This window comes from Tympanuchus pallidicinctus, unplaced genomic scaffold (genome assembly GCF_026119805.1).
Source record: "Tympanuchus pallidicinctus isolate F22 unplaced genomic scaffold, pur_lepc_1.0 scaffold38, whole genome shotgun sequence".
In the NCBI taxonomy this organism is placed as follows: Eukaryota; Metazoa; Chordata; class Aves; order Galliformes; family Phasianidae; genus Tympanuchus; species Tympanuchus pallidicinctus.
Window position 1 is genome coordinate 1,738,671 of NW_026294756.1, and position 21,601 is coordinate 1,760,271.

Sequence of the window (21,601 nt, forward strand, 5' to 3'; positions counted from 1 at the left end):
AAAGCAGCTTCCACCTCATGATTGTAGAACAGATAGAGTGAAAAGCTGCTCTGCCTAGTCATACTTTATCTCACTTTCATTTTATTTCTTTTAATGAATATCACTGTTCTTTCCTCTATCCTTTTTTTTTTTTTTTTTTTTTCCAGTAGAAAAGCGTCTCGCATTGCCAAGTCTGCCTGAGAGTAAATGGTGTTGTTGTTAATCTATAAATCAACCATCGCCATAAATTCTACTCTTTTTCACTCCAAAACTGCAAAGCTGTAAAAGAGATTACATGGGATAGCAGAAGCTGGAAGGAAATTTGTGAGCTGCAAGGAACCCATCACTGCCAAATGGCCTTCCCCTGCCTTTCCTTTCTCCTCTACTCCACCCCAACAAGCCCATTAATCTCTACTGTCAAGAGTGGAACACACAAACAGGAAATGTGCACACGCTTCAGAAGAAGGCAGCCTCATACACTTCCCATGGAAAGCTGATGCAGAACTTGGGGATCAAGGGGGTGGGGGAGAACGCTGCAAAAAATTTGAAAAAAATAAAAATCAGATATCTATATATAGAGAGAGATACATCCATCCTCTGCATGGAGCAAAATGAAAAGTCATAGCATAACAAATTCAGAGTCCTGAGTTCCCTCAAGGGCAAAGTCCCTATGTGATTCCAGCTAATCAACCTTTAAGAAACTCAAGGATCTCCAGGGTGCAAGGGTTACTGAGATCCTAATAATCAAGATTTCTAATCACATCTTACCAATTCAGTGATGCAGCTGCCTTGTGCAATGGCTCCCTGGGGGAATGTGACAGTGAGAAGGCAATAAATGATGCAAGGGACAAATGCCCTTCCCCCCCGCTGCTATACATCTCAGTATCAATCCAGCTGCTCTATATGAGATTACACTGAGTTCACAACAAACTGCAACATATGTGAGAGTCTGTTAAAGCAGAGAGATGGTGCAGAATACCACACAGGGAAAATGGGGACAAGGACCTAGTATCCTGAACTGAAAATGAGGAATGATAAAACCTGAAGAGTTAATCTCTGTGACTGTATTGGGTCATTTTATTTCCCCAAGACAGTTTTCCAGGGATCAACTTTTTTTTTTTTATGCCAGGGGGAGGATACGACAAGATTTCTGACTAAGACAGCTGCAGCGCTTCCTAAGACAATAATGAAAAATAAAATCAGCAGTAAGATCCTCAGCACTTGCGTGTTTGCAGCTGCTTTAGGATATGCCGTTAGCCAAAAAAAACAAGGTCCCTCTCCTATCCACTCTCAGGGGAACAAACATGTTTTGCTTTAAATCTCCCCATTATATCACTCTCAGAAAATGTGATGTTTCCCTACTGACAGTGGCATCAGTAACATAATCCACATTTACTTCAGTGTAGATGTTATAAGCTAGTCCTCCCATGTACTTGTTTTCCTCAGCTCATACAGAAAGACCTACCTTTCTGTATGAAGGACATACAGACAGTCCTCCAGAGAACCCGAGGAAAGAAAGTACCAATTAATTAATCAATAAAGTTTTTAGGTAATTCTACAGATCTTCAAGCAAATGGTGTTGATACTTCTACAAGACAGAACTTTTCAAGTGGGCCTTAAAATGCAATTGTACGTGACCACTGCTTTTATCTTGCCATATTATTTTAAAATTCATTTGGTAATTTGTCCTTAAATCTTCATAAACTGTTGATCTGGCAGAAGTCTGATATCTGATAGCAAACAGATTAGGCATGACCTGTTTTCAATAGGAGAGTGTTTGAAGAGAAGACAGTACAACTTCAAAGCTGAGCCCAGTTTCTAAGAAATTATACAGAGTAACGTTGCATTAATACTTACAAAAATATATCTAACATTGCTGCTATATGGCAAAATTAGTCACAAAGTATCTAAGCAATGGAACTTGCACTGTTCACCACTCTGTAAAGTTAGCAGCTACTCTGCTGGTTTGGCAGTATCAGACCACTTTGTTCCTCCAAATGTGATTATTACTGCTACAGCAATTCAGGAGTGTAAAACAATAACCTGTATATAACACAGGAAGAGAACCCACATAAATGATATGCAAGACCATAATTTATACCAGGAGAGAGCATGTACGTACACTCACTATTTTACTGAGATGAAATGAAATGATGGCAGAGTATTTCAGTGTTTAAAGATATGCTTTTCAAATTCCAAGAGTTGTGATGCATACATTCCTCAGTAAAATGCTGTAATAAACATGAAGTATTAAGACTTGGCATTCAGTTTTGTTGCTTCTGTCACTATAAAAATCAGTCTTCTGTTAGCATCTCTTGACAATATGCTCAATTTTAGATCTCAGCATATGAATGTATAAGGTAATTATATATCATATGTATAATTGATACACCAAAAACTCCTACCACAAGAGGTTTAATATAGGGCTGCAAAATGAGATACATTCAAACTTCTGGTGGAAAAAAAAAACAACAGAAGAAAACAGACCATGAAAAAGTTGTAATTGAGCTACTAATGCGAGAGCAACATTTCTTTGTAATTTGAGGAACAAGCAAGCAACAGACTCAGCCTGGCAGCTCCCTGCCTGAGAAGCTTAAAATGAAGTTACACAACAAATTCGTGATACATTTGATGGACACTGCCCACAACTTCCAGGTTACCTCCTTAATCTAATCTGACTTATTTTGCAGTTAAATCAACAGCAGTGTGACTACACTGGTAGACCAGATGCGTATACCCTCGAAGGAGTGCAACAAAGAAGAGGATCAACTTCAGAAAGAGGCAGGATAGGTAACTCTGCATCAGCAGTTACACTGGTTAACGACAACAGTGCTTGTTCCTCTTGTTAGGAGACAAAAGATATAAATGCAATGCAATCTACAAACACAGAATCATTTCATGAGAGTGGAAGAAGGAAAAAAGCTTTCTTCCATTACCCCCTCAGCTTTCCCCCCATCACTGGATGACCCTTCATTACTCAAGCGCTTCACTTAGCAGTGAACAGTATTTTAACCTGCATCCCTAGTGACACAACACTAGAGCTCATTTTGCTACTGTCTGTTCCACTCAGTTTACGGCAAAGGAATAGTGCAAGAAAGTGCTGGCAGCAGGATTTCTCTGCAGTGAAAGAAAGATATTAATCAAGGAATTGTATGGCCATGCAGCTGCCTCTTGGAATGTACAAAGAAGCCATCTTCAATTGCTGAAACAAACATTTATCTTAATTCTGATTCCAGTCCCAAAAGCTTCTGTTTTGCAAGAGGTATAATCTAGAATTCCAAAGACAGAAATAAAAGATCCATGCAAAATAACACTTCAATACCTATCTTCTCAGATCTACAAATAGAGTGATTTCTCATTCTGATTATCTTTGTCCACTGGGGTGGCTCCTCGTGATCTGACCATATCCAGACCTCTCTGAAAAGTCACTTCTACCTCTCCCATAGAAAATAAACATGATCATTTCTTGCCAAACTCACTTAAATGAGATCTGGGAAGCACTTTCAAATGGCCCAAATCCTTTCACACCTTACATTTATAACAAAATAGCACTGATGGCCTCTCACCATTCCTATTCACTATTCAGCAAAGTAGGGTTTTGGTTACATGGCTCAAATTAAAATAGCCTAAGATAATTTATGAGAGACATGAAGAAAGCGTTATGCTTTTAACAGACAATTTGGGGGTAAAATACTACCAATATGCAAAAATCTTTGACAGCTAAACAGTAATGCTGTCTCTTACTATAGAGCTCAACCCCAAACGGGTAGACTCCATAACTCTCCACACTTCTGCTATTCCCTGAGGTGTTTCTAAGATGATCAATGTTAGAATCAAAGAGTCTATAAAACGGATGAAGGAAGCTGGGAAGATTTTTACCGAGGTAGTGCCAGGGAAAAAAAAAAAAAAACAACGAATATTTCAACCATCCTTGAGGTAAGCCAGGCTGCACCACTGGCATTTAGTCACTGAAGTCCAAGAGCTCCCCCACCTGACCTTTGGGATCACTGCAATCATATCCAGAAAAATCAGCATTTGCTTGCATGGATGCAAAGTTACAGGTCTGCTCAAAGCGGTATTCAGATTTACCCCTCAGAAACCAACACTTCTTCACAGAAGAGCTTAAGAACTTACTAACAGAAGTAGTCAGGGTGAAGAAGAAGAAAGAAATTACTTAGGCAAGTGGCATACTCTTTCCTCACACTTCAGGGAACAAGATTAAGGCCTTCCAAACCACCAGTGGCATCCTGCCACAATACAACTATTTTTGCATGACACAGTTATGTAGATATGAAGCTCACTTGAACAGGAAACATGGTCAAACCTCAAAATCCTCATTTCTTTCCTACTGCATAAGGTTTACACAGCTAGTTACCAGAAAAAGACCTACAGAACAGACCTATACAACTACAGAACAGCTGCATAGGTCCCCTTCATTCCCTTTTAAGCATGGTAAAAATACCTTTTTCTTTTTTTTTTTTTTTTTCTTCTCCTAAACCAGGTCCAGAGCATATTCTTGCTTTGACTTCTAACCAGAAAGATCTGAGCTCCTTTCAAGTAGACTGTATGATCTGTCTTCTCCATTTGTATTAGCAGCTGAATTCTTCAACAACTGAAACTCTTCTTAGGGGAGCAATCAGGTGTTCCCCTAGCATGTCCCCAAATTCCTTAACAGGATTAGACAGAAATAAAAGCTACTGAGAACTTTTAAGATCTGGTATTTGTCAGACACAATTTTCCATCTACAGTTTTTAGTTCTTCTTATTCTTACCCTCTTCATATACACCATGCTACACGCAGGTGTTTGAGGATTTCCTTTTTGAAGGGTTTCTTTGTTTTTCTATCATGCAATCTGTATTTTCCACAAGGAAGAAAATAAACATATATAAGAACATAAGGAAAAGCCACTGTTTAGAACAGCTTCATGCAATAAGTTTATCATCCTTATGATAGACACAATATGCTGGCGCCCAAATGTTATTCACATTACTCAAAACAAACAAACAACACCAACAATAACGACAAAGAAAGGGAAAGGAAGAAGGGGTTGTTAAGCACTGGAATAGGCTGTCCAGGGTTGCCTAAGTGGTTGAGTCACCATCCCTGAATGTGTTTAAAAACCATTTGGATGTAGTGCTCAGGGACATGGTTTAGCAGTGGGTTGTTAGAGTTAAGGTACTGTGGTTAGGGTTGCGGTTGGACTTGATGATCTTTAAGATCTTTTCCAACCTGAGCAATTCAATTCTATGACATGAAGTTCCTAAGTTTTATACAGTTCTAGTTCAAGGCCACAAATACTCAGTGTACATTTCATTTAGCATCTGTTCTCTAAATTTTGCTCACAGTGTGAGAGCTTATTTGTTACTAAGCTGTAAAGGCATTAGTTTCATGTTGGAGCAAGCTTTTCTTTTCAAAGTAACCTGTTCTTATTTCTGCTTCTTGAAAGAGAGAACCCTCTATTGCAGGATCGGAACAAAAAGTGAGCAGAAGACAGGCCAGGCAAACATCATAACACACAGGCATGGAAGGAGAGGCAGATATGACGACACGATAATCATGCAAACCTCAGGCCAGCTGCTTGTACAACTCTCATAGCAGTTAACTCTCGTGTGCTGAAACAGACACTCCAAAGTGGCACGCCATGCTGATGGTCACTGCACTGTCTGGGCAAAGAAAAGTGGTTCTTGTGTGCTCATGGCACCACCTACTGGAGATGAGTATCAAATTTTGATCTAACTGCCTCTGAAGACATACTAAAAAAAAATTGAAAATCTAAGATGAAAGCATGCTCCATTTCATTTAAAATCCAAGTTTCTTGAAATCCAACTCGCTTAACAGAGGTAGCATAAGTGATTCTGCAAAATCCTTGTACAACTAATTGCCTGAACAAAGAATCACAAATGCTGGCAAAACAAATTTTCTGACATGTTGGAAAAGATTCTTAAAGGGCACATTGATAGCTGAATGCTTCAAGCCCAGCCCCTTTTTCCACCCTTTTTCAAGACTGTAGAAGAATATTATATCCATTTATCACAGGATCTTCATTGTTGGCTTTTATATGCCTGCAGACACTAACAGCCTGGAGATACACAGTGACACTGGGGACTCATATTACAGAGAGTTGGGAGGGTCTTGTCTGCCAGTGCCAGGGCATAATGACAGCAGTTCCACACTGACATTTGTGTGCAAATTAGAGCTTAAATGTCAATATTTATTAGTCACATCAAGATCTTCAGCAAAGCTCTTCTGGGTTAACTAAGTCTCTCTGGTTATATTTTTAAATAAGAAGTTTTAGAAAAAAAAAAAAATACTGGATCTTGCTAACTTACTCCAAATCTGCTAGCTTCTCAATTTCATCCTTATCTATTAACTACTTTTGTGGAAAGTTATTTCCAACTAGTTTATGCATCAGCAGTGTTGAAAAATGCTTACCATTCTAAGAATACTTCAGCCTACCTTGTCTCTGGAGTTGAAAGTATATTTATAAACTTAAAAAATGGAACTTTTAAAGTAACTGAAATCCCCTACCAACATAACAGTGCAAAAACAACACTACTGAATTACTTCAAAAGCATCCACACACTCCTATCATCATTTGCTCTCCTGTGCACTAGCTTCCAAAAATGTGCCAAATGCTAAAATCTGTTTTTAATCATAATATCAAGAAGCCTTCCTAATTCTGCTGTTCAGTCGCCAAGCAAGTCAAACCAGAAAGAAAATAAAATTGTTTTCAAGTGTAGAGAAAGAGAGGGGGGGGGGGGGGGGGGGAATTGGGAAGTGAGAAATTATGTAGGCCTGATGGAATTAGGTGTGAAAAAAGGACTCCACATGGTCTCCAAGTACAACAAGACAATGGTATGTAGCTACTACCTATCAGGATATCACTTACCAGGATTTTGGCTCCCCAAAATGCAAGTAGTTGATACTGTAGAGATCCATGTCTTCTGTATGCCAAGCAAACGTTGTCTTCCACATCCCAAAGTAGAGGTAGGGAGTGTTTACACCTTCTATAATAATACCACACTCATGTTCCACCATGTCTAACAGGGTGTTCAGATTGCCAATATTCCATTCTTCCACATCCTATAATTCAAAGTAAAAGTTTTGCTTTAGAGCACATCAGGACTTGGTACAGCACAGCAACAGCCTACAGCTTCCTTTTGTTGCCTTAACATGTGGATATCCTAGTGTTATTCTGAAGGTCCATTTACTTGCATTAATTTAATTCTACCTTTTTCCGGAAGGTTTACTATTAACTTTCATCAATAATCACGAAAAGGATGCATTACTATTACTTTTGGTAAAGGGATTGATTACTATCTTCTCACTGTGTTCTCTGAAGAGGCACGTTCACTCTGGTACTCTACCATTCATTAACTGATCTACTAATAAATGTGAGATAAACTAAGGGTAAAATATGCTTCTCTCATTGGCATTCCACCCCGATGTTCTTCACCTGATGAGTATGTATAAGCAGACCAGAACAACTAGACTGAAATGTGGCCTATGAGGCAGAGGCCTCTACATGAGCTCAGTGCTTCAGATAAAGAATAGGGAAGCTGGTTTAGTAATTATCAGTATTTATCAGAAATAAAAAAAAAAAGTAATAATAGGAAGGGTTCTAAAACTGGCTATTGGTTTTCTCTACTTCAATAAAGAATAGAAAAAAAACTGATAAAAATCTTTAACCTTGCAATTGCCTACAGATTTGCCTATTACTATCTCTAAAAGCAAACCACCTCCTTTCATGTCCCTTCTCTGGTGTGCTTAACATGCAGGTAAGTAGCTGATACATATGCAAGCAACCCCAGCTCCGTACTGCTTCCTGGACTAACAGCTAGAAAGTGAAACAAACTGCTCAATCTTTAAACTTTCTATATCAAACTAGAAACAAAACAAAACAAACAAACAAACAAAAAAAAACAGGCAGGAGAGAAAGAACTGAAGAAAGGAAGCAGCTGTAAGTGGAGATGAAAAGAAGTGCAGAGAGACTTCCATTATTCCAACAATTTAATGCTTGCAGCAGTATTGGTAATCAGACAACAGGAAATGTTCTTTAGATGTCATTGGTAATCCAATTATTTAATTTCTGTTTAGGGGAACTTGAAGTTAACTGAAGGAAACAATATACATTCTGTACATGAAGAAACTGCTTCTCCAAAAACTTGTACAAGTACATGATACTCATCACAGCACCAAATACTGGGTAACTTTGAGGTCTATGGCTGTGGTGACTTCAGAATCTAAGTTCCTTCCAATTAAATCCACACTAAACCATAATGATAATAGAGAGACACTTTTATACCAAGAGAGTTTATACTGTGGGCAGTTAGACAACACTCCAGACAACAGGCCATTCTACTCCAAAGATAACTACAGGCACAGCTTTAAGTTCATTGCCTTTGAAGCAAATTCTAAATCACTGTTCCCTAATGGGTTCAGCAAAAACACACATTAATGAGGAGCCTCACTTACTGTGTCATACAGAGAGCCACTGATATCAGCCCCATAAATTGGTGAGACAAAAGTGAGATTCTTCCAGTACTTGCGCTCCAAGTCTTCAAAATCTTGATGGCGTGGCGTACAATATCTGAAAAGAACACAGAGGAGGCAAGGAAGCAAGAAGCCCTACGGCACTCTCACTACAGACAGACAAACGGCTGACAAGAAGAGTGCATTTCTCAGCACTGTGAACACCTGCTAACACTCCTACTAGTCAGCATCAGAAAAAACTATAGTTTAGGCAGCAGATTATATACAGCACAGTAAAATTGGACATGCTTTTATCGTATCTTCCATTTCATTATCTCAAAGCAATGTACAAATAATCAGCAAATTATCTAAATCTGTTATTATATAACAAATTACATTATATGAGTGTAAAAAAATCAGTAAGAAAGAGAAAAAAGGCAAAGAAAAAAGTAAATCAGATTAAAGTTCTTGCAATGCATGTTTACGGCAAAGCACAAAACACAAGTGTTTTTGTTTCTAGTCCTGCAACTTGTGCTTTTAAACCTCTTCTCTCTTCATCTTCTATTGCCCATAAAAATAAGTTCACATTCAAAGCACACACACTCGAGAGGTTGCTGAAGATGTATTACATTTTTAATTCTATTCAAATTCATCACATTTACTGCCTTTTAAATCTTCCTACAAAACCTCTTAGTGCATACTGACAAACTGGATGAGCACTTACATGAAGCATCAAATCCTCATCCTAGCAACGCGCGAGATGAAGTTATTACAGTTTGCTGAACACAGGTAAAGCACCCTTATAGGCTGCGTTAGCAATATTTCAAAGTTGACTGCATGTTGTCAGTAATGCTTGAGTTAAAACTTGAAATATTCCAGAGCTCTGGGAAAATGACTCTGTAAGAATGATGCAACCGCAGCTTGTACGGGTTAGCTCCTCCCAGTTAACTGAAGTGTTCTGCAACATTCCCAGGCTCTTCAGAAGACACTCACACACTCAAGCGCACTCGCATTTGTATCTGAGCACTGAAACATATTTTCCAGAATAACAATTAACAGACTGGGAGCTCTCCTTAGAGCCTTAAGTCATTGTCTTCAGGCACAGCCTTAGTCAGATGCTGACTTCAAAGAAACTTTCTATACCAACTCTGAGAAAAAGATCAAAGATGCACACCAAAAGCCATGAAATTATCTACTGGTTTGAAATTCTGGAGGTCAATTATCAAGAAAATGTTGTTTGCTTCAAAATGCTTTCTATTTAATATAGCTGATTGTATTTTCTTTCCAGCTTGCTGTCGGAAAGAAAGATTTACTGTGCTACTCTTCCACTCACAAAGGAAGCACACTTAACACTGACATACTTCTCACTGTTAGCCAGACGCCGGTACTCTCCCACAGTCATGGGTTTCTTCTGTATATTGTACTGTGTAAATAATCCTGACTGGCCAGTAACCACCTGCTGAATGGGAGCTGGGATAACCATATCATCTATGTCATCATAGGTTTTTCTGGGCTTCCACTCCTTGGGAGGAATCACCTGGAAATAAAAACACAAAAATCTTCAAAACAGGCCAACAATTTCTACCGAGTTAAACAAATTTAAACAGAAGATATTTCATCCTGCTGCTATATGTTATCTGATAACAGCAGCATCTCAAATAACCAACCAAATTCTTTCACCTCGGTCTACATTACTACTGCATCTAGAAGATCAGAAACATTAAAGAGGGAGGATGTTGTTTTTGCTTTATTTGTTTGTTTTTTAAACTAGGAAGGCTCACAATCACAAATGGTATCACAGAATCATGGCAAGGTTTGGATTGGAAGGGAACCTTAAAGACCACCCAGTCCCAAAGCCTGCCACGTGCAGGGATACCTTCTATTAGATCCTGTTCCATTATTCCTGTGGGTGTTTCTGGATTACAGGGACACATCTGTGAACATCCAGTGTGCAAGTGAAATGAAAAAAATAATATATATATGTATCCACAGTCTAATTTGGTGGAAGAATTGACAAAAAAAAAAAAAAAAAAAAAAAAAAAAAAAAAAGAAAACCCAAAAAACAACCCGAACCCAAAACATTATGAGAATGTGAAGTTAGTGATTTTTGTAGCGATGGTTCCTTTAGGATATGATGAGCTCTACTGCTATAACACGGCTCTAAACGGTAGCTGCAATAAATTAAACAGAAAAAATAACTTGAAATGCTGAGATTTAGTCCTACAGGAAGTCATTTCTCTATAACATCAGCAATTCACCAACAACCTTTATTAAAATACCTCAGCCAACCCATGAAACATAATTGCCAGTACACTTGAGTGGACAAGGAAACATTTCACAGACAGCCTTTTATCAGTACTTTGCTCTACTTATGACTGCAATAAAAACAGTAATTGACCTATTTTAAAAGAAATCATTACTATTTCACACCCTAAAGCTTTACTTCTCTGCTGTGCTTTATTAGATTCTGCTAAATACCAAGTTTAACAACTACTTTGTCAGAACAAATGCTCTCTCAGCTATAGAGCAACATGACACTACTACAGAAACAATCCTAGACAGTTAGCTGTTTTTCTTTCCCAAGCGGCATGTCATATGCTTCATGTCATGCACTGGGATTTTAAAGTATAACATGAAGAGTTCTCATAATGTTTCATCAGCTTCAATGTAAAGACATGGATGGGAAGGAAAGCTGGAAAGAGGTTTCAGAGCTAGCTGCAGGGTTTTCCGGTGCTTTTGGGGAACACATACCTGCATGTCACATTTACAGGTCCAGATTCAAGTTAGCACAAAGTAGTTGCTTAGGGCATAAAAAAGCTAAGAGTAAGAAGTCTGCACCCATGCATATAGATGTGACTTCAGACCCAATTCCCTATCCAACCCTAAGCAGACCTGAAAAACTTGATGCTTTACCCAACAATCTGAGGAAGCTGAAAACCTCAGAGCTCCTTGAGGACCTTGGCTACCATCGTCTCTATTTTCAGCAATAGACTTGGGACATGGCAGTACCCTTAACTGATCTCTGTAAGGGCTGAGAATGTTTTTGTTTTCCCACTGGGGATCAGAAATACATATAGTTTAACTACACGCTTATTTCACTCTTGTGAAAGGACCATAACATCTTTGCCTCTATTTTATTGATAAATCAAAATGCAGAGATTGGAAATAAAATTTTAAAAAACTTGACTACACAAAAGAACACTACTTCTGAGTGATACCACTGCACAGGTGCTTTGGCAAAAGAGCCTCAGGAAGGCATTCTTCAGAAAGCCTTCAACTCCCAGAACGGGGTGAACTCACCTTGGCAAGCCCTGCTCGGTGAGCTCCTTGTGATTCAATGTATGCAACGTATTTCCCAAAGTCCCGAAACTCCTCAAGGGTGGGACGAAAGGTCATAATCTTACAGCCAGGATTCTGTGGACTTGGGTTTTCAGACCCCATATTTTCAGGAGGGTGGCAGCACCTAAGCAGTGAAAACAAATCAGGAAGGAAAAAAAAAAAACAAACAGTAATTAATCATTATTTTCTTTCTACATGCTTTATTGAATTTCATAGAAAGGTAGCAATATTTGGGATTTCTCTCTCCTCCCACTCTCCAAGGAAGTATTTAAAAGCAGAAAACTCTAACATGGATATGAAGGATTTCTGATCAAAAATCCAAATGTCTATTTGTTTGCAGGGCTCTAAGAAGAGCGAAGTATCAGCAAACTCCACAAGGTTTTCTCCCATTTCACTACTGTCTTCTGTCAAGGCATTCAAAGCTGAAATATGTGACAGCACTCATTTCTAAAACAGCTGCCTTCACAGTGCTGACTTCTCACTTCCATACAGGAGAATGCCGCACTAACGTGAGTGCATTTGTAGCTGCGTAACCAAGCCTACACAGAGGAAACAACTGCGGAATATGACAGGAACACCAGTATCACTTGAGAGTTCAAGTGCTGCCTAAATATATCTCAGAGACTTAATATTGGCCCCTTCCATTCATCATCTGAAACTGTGCCTCACCAGAACGGTAGTGAAGAACAAACTCCTCCCTACCTCCAACATATGTCAGCACACATGGAACTAGCTGTCCCTCAAAGCTTCCCATCTGAATGATTTTATATTTAGTTTCAACAAAAATAAAAAAACAACAACAACAACAACTCACCAGCTCTGGGAAATGTATTAGCCAGTATTTCCTCTGGTTTTTTTTTGTTTTTGTTTTGTTTTGGTTTTTTTTGCCATGCTAGATTACATAAAACATTACATCAGGATCTTTTTTAAAAGGTGGTGTCATTACACGTTGTTTGCATTTGCACAAAGAAAAGTGCCAGGCAATTCATTAAAAAAAAAAAAAAAGTGTAACGTCAAAGTGCCTTCCAACATGAAAAGCCAAATTGTTCAATTATTTCAAAATTGGCAGGGAAAAAGAACCCGAAGCAATTCAGGATGAAATCACCATTTTGAAAACAGACTTTTATCAGGCTATCCTAGAAACTTAGAATGCAAACAATAAGTTTCAACGGCAGTTCAGTCGCAGCAGCTCCGCGTCGGAGTGGATCCGGTGCAGCGTTGGTGCTGCCAGCAGAGGGCACCGCGGGGCGCCCTCTAAGAGCGGCCACACTCAACATCAGCTGCCAGCAACACAAGCGGGGTTGAATTTAAATCGACTTCGACCTAATGAAGAAGTATTCCAGATCCTACTAAAAGTACTCTCTGTGTTAGCAAACAGAGAGACAGGCTGCCATATCATGGCTTTAATCAGTGAGCACGGAACACATCTATTTCTCCAGAGCCCATCCCGCAATTACCAAAAACTACACAGTCGCAGCACCCAGATCTCCAGAAACACCGAGGTTTCCTTTACAATTCTAATAGGGTAAAACACTCTTCCTTTCAGAGGCAAATGAACTCATTTGTCTTGACAGGCAATGGGGTGACCACGAGCCAGTAGTGCGCCCTGCGGCCAAGGCAGCCAATGGTTCCCTGTGGTACATTGCACAGAGCAGAGCCAGAGGGCAGGGAGGTTCTCCTCCCCTCTGCTCCGGGGAAGCACAGCTGGAGCACGGCACCCAGAGCTGGGCTGCCCAGTTCCAGGCAGACGGGGAACGGCTGCAGAGATGGTGGGGGCCTGGAACACCTCCTGATGGGGACAGCCTGAGAGCCCTGGGGCTGTTCACGTGGGGAAGGGAAGGCTGGGAGGGATCTGATCAGCGCTGATCAATATGTGGAGGGCGGGGGTCAGGAGGATGGGGCCGGGCTCTGCTCGGTGGTGCTCAGCGCCAGGACGAGGAGCGCCGCGCACAGACTGGAGCCCGGGGAGTTCCATAGGGACATGAGGAAGAACTTCTGTGCTGTGAGCGCGGCACGGAGAGCTGGGGTCTCCTTCCCTGGAGATGTTCTGGTCCCCCTGGGTGCTCTTCTGTGCAGCTGCTGTAGGGAGCTGCTTTTGAGGGGCTCCAGAGTCCGATTCCTGACCACTACAGTTCTGTAGGGCTTGGAACTAAAACCTTTTTGGGCAAAACCCTTCACTCCTTACCTCAAGTGCCAGGAACAACCACATTTCTGCCAGAAGTCACTGTCCTCTGTTCTCTTGAATCATAGAATCCTTAGAGTTGGAAGGGTCCTCTGAAGGACACCTAGTCCAACTCCCCTGCAATGAACAGGGATGCCACAGCTCAGTCAAGTTGCCCAGGGCCTGATCCAGCACCACCCTGAAAGCCTCCAGGGATGGGGTATCACCCACACCACTAGGCAATCTATTCTAGCACCTCACCACCCTTGCTGTGCAAGATTTTTTTTTTCTCTTGTATCTAACCTAAGTCTACCCTCCTTGAGCTTGAAGCTACTTCCCCTTCTTCTATCACCACAGACCCTGCTAAACAGTCACTCCCATTCTTTCCTGTAGCTCCCCTTTAGATACCTCAGAGCCTTCTCTTCTCCAGGCTGAACAACCCCAGCTCTCTCAGCCTGACCTCACAGGACAGGTGTTCCATTCCATAGATCATTTTTGAGGCCCTCTTCCAGACATGCTCCATATCTCTCCTGTACTAAGAACTCCACATCTAGATGCAGCACTCCAAGTGAGGCCTCACCAGCACAGAGTAGAGGGGCAACCTCTACCAATCACTTTCATCTTCAGTGCAGCCCTGCCTGAAGAAATTCCCAATCCTGCCATACAGAAAGGATTTTGCTACACTTTGTGGTCCATATTTTAGAAAAAGAAACATCTAATGCATTTGTGCACAAGCAATTTACTACACAAATTTTTTACAGAAACATAAAAATAGGAACCAGCACCTCCTGTCCCTGATGGAAGCCCTCTGGGCCAACTGGCACCCAGCTCAGGGCAGCCATAATTGAGTGTGGGTTACTGAAGAAAGCACTGTCCACAAGGAAACACAGAAGAAAAGTGAGCACTGGAGATGTGGGACGTGAGCACTGGAGACATGTAGAGATGCCATCCCCAAATCTGTGCTCAAATGCAGTCGCACTGAGAATGCTTCTGCTATTTTTAAAAGCAGGAGCAGAATTGCCACAAACACTGGCGCAGCCGGGCCGATGTGTCTGGCCCAGAGAGAGAAACCCAAGCTCCTTCCTGAGCAGAACCTGCGCCAATGCCATCTGCTTCATGGATGCCTTTCAGTTTATTTGCAGTTTTACCCGCAGTCAGGAACAGAAAGAAGGAAAAAAAAAAAAAAAAAAAAAAAACCCAGCGCCAACAGAGAGCTCAAAATGTGCTGCAGTGGGCAATGCTCTAGCAGCAGCATCACAGTCTGCCGCAGGAAAAAGAACCACAACCATCAGAATTACACTGAACAAACAAGGTGGCTGGGCATGGCTAGAAGGGAGAAGTTTCGCAGCAGTACCAACCTGGATAGCTACCAAGCCCCCATCAATGGCCGTTTGTTCTTCTCCTGTGCCAAATGCCACAGTGCCACAAAATGTGATGAGCGGGGAGCATATGCAGCATAGTTACAAGGGTAGGACTCCTATGGCAGCAACGCAAAGCCACCTCACTGAACCACAGTCCCACCAGGAGACAAAAAAAACCACATTTCAATCCTCTGAACCACTTACAGAAAAAAAACTTAAGTGATAAAACTTTTTCAGAAGGCACAGTTATAACAAGTTCCCCTCCTAGAACATAATCCCTATTCACAAACAGGAGAGTTGTTATCAGCTGCATAAGCTGGAGTTTGTACATGCCCCAAAACGAACGAGGGTTATTGGTGCTCTGCAGCCAGACTGCTCTTTTATTACAGAACGCTGAACCTACTGACTCTCCACCTAATCAGTGCAGACAACAAACATTGCTACACTTGTAGTACCAGTAAATCTGCTGTTAGCAGCTGAGAAATTAAATTCTACAGCTCAGTATGCTACGAAAGAGCAGGGAATTATGCAGCCTTGTAGAAAACCATCTAAGATAAACAGTCCAAAACAAGGCAAGAAAAGTTCCAGATATTGAGGGAATAAAAAAAAAAACAAAAAAACACGCACATACATATATGTCTCAGCAGCTCACTCAATGTCTTATCTGGATAAGGCAGAATTTCAACAAATTAGCTGCTTAGAATACTGCTCTAATTAATGTTGCTATTTTGCCAACATAAAATCAAAAACTTGGAAACTTGGTTGCTTTTTTTTTTTTTTTGGCACAAGGTACCAATAAGTTCAGCATGGAGTGGGTATGACACACTGACCCAGATTCTGAGCTTAGGAGCAGCTGCACCACCAGGAACTGATCTCCAGGAAGAGATGGAGCAGAAGGCAGAGTAGGAAAGCAGCACTGAGCAGCAGCACTTCAACAAGAACATCCGTCCTCAGCTGCACTGTAAGTAACTTACATGGTCATTTTCACACAGAGAAGGGAAAACAAGAAATAGGCTCCAAGCATACACTTCACATCCATTTTAAAATTGTGACTCAAAGGAGTGAAAGTTTAGAACCTATATTTGAGCAGAGCTGGGAGGAAAAAAAGGTACTTTAAGGCAGTGTTTGACAACTTCAATCTGTCCTAGCTCAAGCTCAGTTCTCCCCTCTCAAAGCTGCAGTCCCAAACCTTAACTCACACCATAGCCAAAGCAGCACTGCTTGTTTTGCCAACACAGAACTGGGAATAAATGTGGCAACCTTCATTCACACAAACTGCTTATCCACAACAGCAAACCACAGAGGTCCACCAAAACCTTCCCCACTGCTCTGAACACACATCAGAAACTGTAAAGGAACATCAGAACTCCTCACGAAAGCACCTGAACATCCCAACTTCCAATGTCCTCTTCTCAGGCTGGATTTCAAATACAGTATTTTTGCCAAATGGTTTAGGAAACAACAGAACAATCCCATGGATTTCAAGAAATTCTTTTGAAACAGAAAGGAAGCTAAGCATAAAAAAAAAATAAATGAAGACTGCAAGCCATTTCTGCCCTGGTTGACGCATATAAAGACTAAAGATCTTATTCAAAATAACAAAGTAACGCACAAGTAGCACAAGGGGACACAAATGCATTCTCCTGTGTCAGCAGCCATCCAGTAAGGATGCAATGGAGGAGCTCTTAAGGTATGAAACAAAACAGTTCGCTGAATGAAAACACAAATACTTCAATAATTAAGCCATGGTAGTAAGTGACGATACCCATAAGCTGTGACAAGGACATACTCGGTCCAAAGGAAAGCTAAAAACATGCTAAGTAGTGATCTATTTACTGAAAAACATGGAAAAGGGAAAAAATAACCCTCATGCCACAATGACTTTATACAGATAATACCATCACAACATTAATATTGCCAAGCCTCCATACAATGACAACACTATTGCCAATATTCTGCAATAGCCAGAGGTTTCAGTGCGCCGTCAGTGACAAACCAACCTTTGATTCCCACACAGATGACAAACAATCACTTCAAGCAGCGCCGTGCACAACCACGGAGCATGCTGATGGCATCCAAATCCACAAAGCAAATCCCTTGCTGGCAGTGACATATTCTGCCATCATCCATCTTTGAAGTTAACAGATGCTGTATTGCAAGTAACACTGCATATGGCACAATGAACGGAGAGTAACGGGCCCTCCACATCCATTTCAACAGCACAAAATACCGTAAAGTGTGTCAGAAGGAATGAGAAATCTCTACTATGTAGTTCTCTACGTTGACTGGAAGAAATTAAAAGGTAATAAAAGTTTTTAATTTGTCTAACTGCAAAGAGATTTTCATGATGTGTTACGCGATGTTAGGTAAGCCTGCAGCAAGTCAGTGCTGTTATTTCTAAGCATGAACTTTCCTGTTTTTCAAAACGAGATGTAAATTCTGAACATTAACTATACTTAACTATGACAACAGACTGTTTATTGTATTAGAGCTGGGCACTCCAAAAGAAAACAAAAATACATCACTTGATAAAGCACACAAAGAAATATACAGCCAACACGCTCACCCAGTGGGGCCGGACAAACTGGTTTTCCCAAACCATATAAAATTTCTTGATTCCTGTTACATAAAACCGACTCCAACTTACCCACATTTGAGAATTTACAAAGCCCACTGTCTGCAAATCTGTAAAGCAAATCCTTCTGCTTTGTCTTTTAAATGGCAAGGCCAATTGTATCACTGGAAGTAGTTTTCCGTAAGTTTTGCTCTAACAGTTTCAAGCACTGAGGAGTAGTTTAGGATAATTGTCTTCCTGAGACCAACAATCAGCACTGTCTACAGCAAATAAGTGCAATTTTCCCAGTCTTTTGTTATCAACTTCTCACCAAAAGCTGATTAAACTTCTTACACATGTGAAGTCTTTAAGTATAAATACATGCTACTTAATATACTTAAACATATGTCAAACTTGGAACAGCAGATCTGCACAAAAACTCTTCACCTTCACCCGCATGTTCTAATCTCCTGCTGCAACAAACTTCTGGCTCACAGGACCATGCCCATGCTGCTCTCACTAGGCTGGTTAGGTGAACTATCTCCTTTCAGGGAACTAAAAAGAAGTAACAACTCGTTACTGAGAATTGGACAAGACACTCCTGGCAATGGAAGTTTCAGTGTATCATCCAAAAACAGTTGCTCTGCAGCAAAGAATCAAGTGCACCACCTACATACACTGCACACAGGAGCAACTCCCACAGTTTCTAAGATGGAATTAACGGATTCTTTCAGGCTCTGTGTCTCCCTGTCTCAATCTTCTCTATTTATTACAGGGGAAGTGGAGAACTAGGATCTTACTGTCACAGAACCAATTACCCACATGTACTCCAGCAGTCATTTTATGTAATTGCCAAAAGATAACTAAGTTTTAAACTGTAATCCTAAGAGCTCTAGTAATTGCAGTCCTGCTAACAGAACAGTAGAAATACAAGGAAATAGGCATAAACCTCAAAAATAGAGATGCCCCTAAGAAAGAAGTGATTTACTGTGTGCGAAAAGAGAAAAAAAGAAAACATTGTTAGGTTTCCAACGGACAGAGTTCCTGAAAACTCACTTCTTCTGGTTAAAGGAAAGTAACTATGGAAAAGTCTAACTTGCTGTAACACAATGGGTTATTTATGTTGCCCAGCCAAAAAGACTATCTGGTCACACTCCAAAACCCACTATTTTTTGTCTCAGAAACACAAGAACACTTGGTGTCCCTGAGCAGCACCCATTCCCTACTGCAGCTTTCCTAAAAAACTATAAAAGTTAGAGAACATACATAAAAGTAGACCTGAGCGGGGCTTTAACCCTGCAAAACAAATTAGTTTAAAGGAGTTTTGCTACAATATATCCAGCTCCAACGCAGCCACCCGTCCCATCTTAAAGAACCAGAGGCAGAGCAGAAGGAAAGCCTCACTGCCACCTTCAGATAATTTCCTGAACGGTTTCACCTTTCACTGCGTACATCACAAAAGTATAGAACCTCACTCAGGTTCTACCTATTTCTTAAAGAGAAAATTAAACATACGGCAGCCATGCAACCAAAGGCCGGGGGAGGTCAGCAGTGTGACAGCAGCAGAGCGGCCCATCGCGCCGCTTCGTGTCGCTGCGCGAGAAGGAGGAGGAACCGAGCTCAGCGATGCCGGCAGGGATGGCCGCGCATGAACACGGGCGTATTTATACCGAGAAGGGAGGAAAGCCTGCTTTCGGCCCCAGAATTTGGCAGTCTCTAGAAGTTAAATGAATTACTGAAAAGATAACAATAAAACACTGGGCGTCGCGCCGCAGGTCTCCGCTGCCCGCTGGGCCCCGGACGCACCGCCTCGCCATCGCGGCGCGCAGCCACCGGCAGCGCCGGGCCGGGTTGCGGCCTGAGCCCCGCGGGGACAAAGCAGCGGGCCAGGAGGCGTGGGCCAGGCCTAGGGCCGCATCCCGCTGGGCCGGGCCGAGAGGAGGAGGAGGACGACGACGAGGAGGAGGCGCGGCACGCCGCCGTCCGGAAGCGAAAGGCAGAGCCGGGCCCGCGACGAGCAGGGGAGGGGCCGCTCGCGGGGAAGGGACCGGGAACGGAGGGAAAGGGCCGAGGGCCGGAGCGCGGCGCCCCGAGGGGCAGCGCTGAGGCGCAGGGGGCTCCGAGCGCCGCGGCCCCGGAGGCGGAGCCGCAGGCGGCGGAGGAAGGCGGCGGAGGAAGACCCCGCGCGACGGGCGGCGGTACCTGAGCCGCGGGCGGTCCCCTCGGAGGCGGCGGCCCCCAGCTGCCGTCAGCGCAGCGCCCGAGCGGCCCGGCGACAGGCAGAGCGGAAGGGGGGCGGCAAAAGAGCGCTTCGCTCTGGGCCAGCACCTGCCGCCCGCCTCCTCGCCACGCGTATTGGGTGAAGCCGGCTCCACCTTCGGCTCGATTGGGCGACGCGCAGGTGAACGACGGTGCCTACGGCCCGTGGAGTTACCGGGCAGCGAACAACAAGGGGAGCGCGAGCAGCGATTGGAGGAGAGCTCCGATGGACGGCCCGCCCACCAGCAGGCTGATCAGCCCGTGGCTTTCCCGTCGCTCAGCGGCTTCCTGCCAATAGGAAGCGGCAACGGGAAGACAGTGTCCCACCCTCTGCTGCTATTGGGCGAAAGACGTCTACTGTGGCCGTCCATAGGCGGAGTGGGCTGCCGGTCAGTACGTCGCTGGCCTGCGCTCCGGCGGGGCGAGGGGCGGCGAGTACGTGAGGAGCCGCACAGCAGCGCGCGGGGAGGGGGGGGCGCTGCGGTCGCCCTGCGCCAATGGAGGACGGGGAGGGGCTGCCCCCCCGCCCCCTCCCCCCGGCGGGCCGCGCTGTCTCAGGCGCGAACCGGGCCGTGACGGGTTCTCTGCCCTGAGCGCTGTTCCCTTGGGGTGGTCTTACCATGAGGTCCAGCTCAGGCCCTTGTGCAGTCTACTTTCAAGCTCCTCACTGGGGTGCCCGTCAGAGGAAGTCGTCAGTGGCAATACCGCTGTAGTAGAGGTTAAAAACAGAACGTTGCATTTCAAGGTAGCCACGTTGCCATAAAAGACTCTGGGCACTCACCTGCATACACCTGTTGGGCCACAACGGAGGTGCTTGGAAACAGCCCTGGCTATGCTCTACACCTTTCACCTAAGCTGAAAGGCAGAACCCCAGAGGGCTCAAACCTGGGGAAGGCAAAGGAGACAGTGAAATCAGCTCCTCAGCAGGAGCCCATAACAGGTTTTAGGTTCCCCATCCTACATAAGCTAGACTTTCAGAAAGCATTTAACTGTAACTACTCACACTGTACCTCTTCCCAGTTAGTTTATTCCTTACACCTTTGTGCTTTACCAACACTTCACTTTCCCACACAGTGCCACACAGTGAAGTTTAGCCACTGGAAGGAGCCCATCCAAACCGCACTTTTGCCCATCTGCTGCAGAGATGCTACAGGTTGGGATGAGTGCCTGCAGCCTGCCCAGCACTGACTGCCTCCCGCAGTCACCATAGCACAGAACTCTGCCCCAACTGGCAGCAGTTACAGCATCACAGACCTCTACCACGATGAAGTATCAGGCATTTTTTAATTCATATGCAGTTAAGTCATGCAGACCACAGACTTCATACACTTACTAGGAAAGGATGGGAATTCACAAAATAAAAGATCCTTATGCTGTTCTTTCAACACCGCTTTTTTTGCTTTCTGGTTCTTTATCTGTAAAACAGTTACTTTACCAAATCACATACTAGATTTTTACTCTATAATATGTATAACC

General features: G+C 42.8%; 1 protein-coding gene across 4 annotated transcripts in view; it reads right to left on the reverse strand.

Annotated features, from left to right (window-relative positions):
- The window catches only part of KDM4B (lysine demethylase 4B), an 81,923-nt gene extending 61,713 nt beyond the window's left edge, over positions 1-20,210 (reverse strand). For 3 of the 4 annotated variants that reach the window (XM_052699919.1, XM_052699916.1, XM_052699918.1), the window contains exons 1-5: positions 20,069-20,210; positions 11,752-11,914; positions 9,813-9,988; positions 8,455-8,569; positions 6,869-7,062 (exon numbers count right to left, since the gene is read on the reverse strand). In XM_052699919.1, the coding sequence (XP_052555879.1) occupies positions 6,869-7,062; positions 8,455-8,569; positions 9,813-9,988; positions 11,752-11,892 (626 nt within the window). In that variant the 5' untranslated portion in view covers positions 11,893-11,914; positions 20,069-20,210. The remainder of the gene's footprint in view (positions 1-6,868; positions 7,063-8,454; positions 8,570-9,812; positions 9,989-11,751; positions 11,915-20,068) is intronic. The other variant, XM_052699917.1, reaches the window with a different exon arrangement.
- Positions 20,211-21,601: the final 1,391 nt, after the last annotated feature.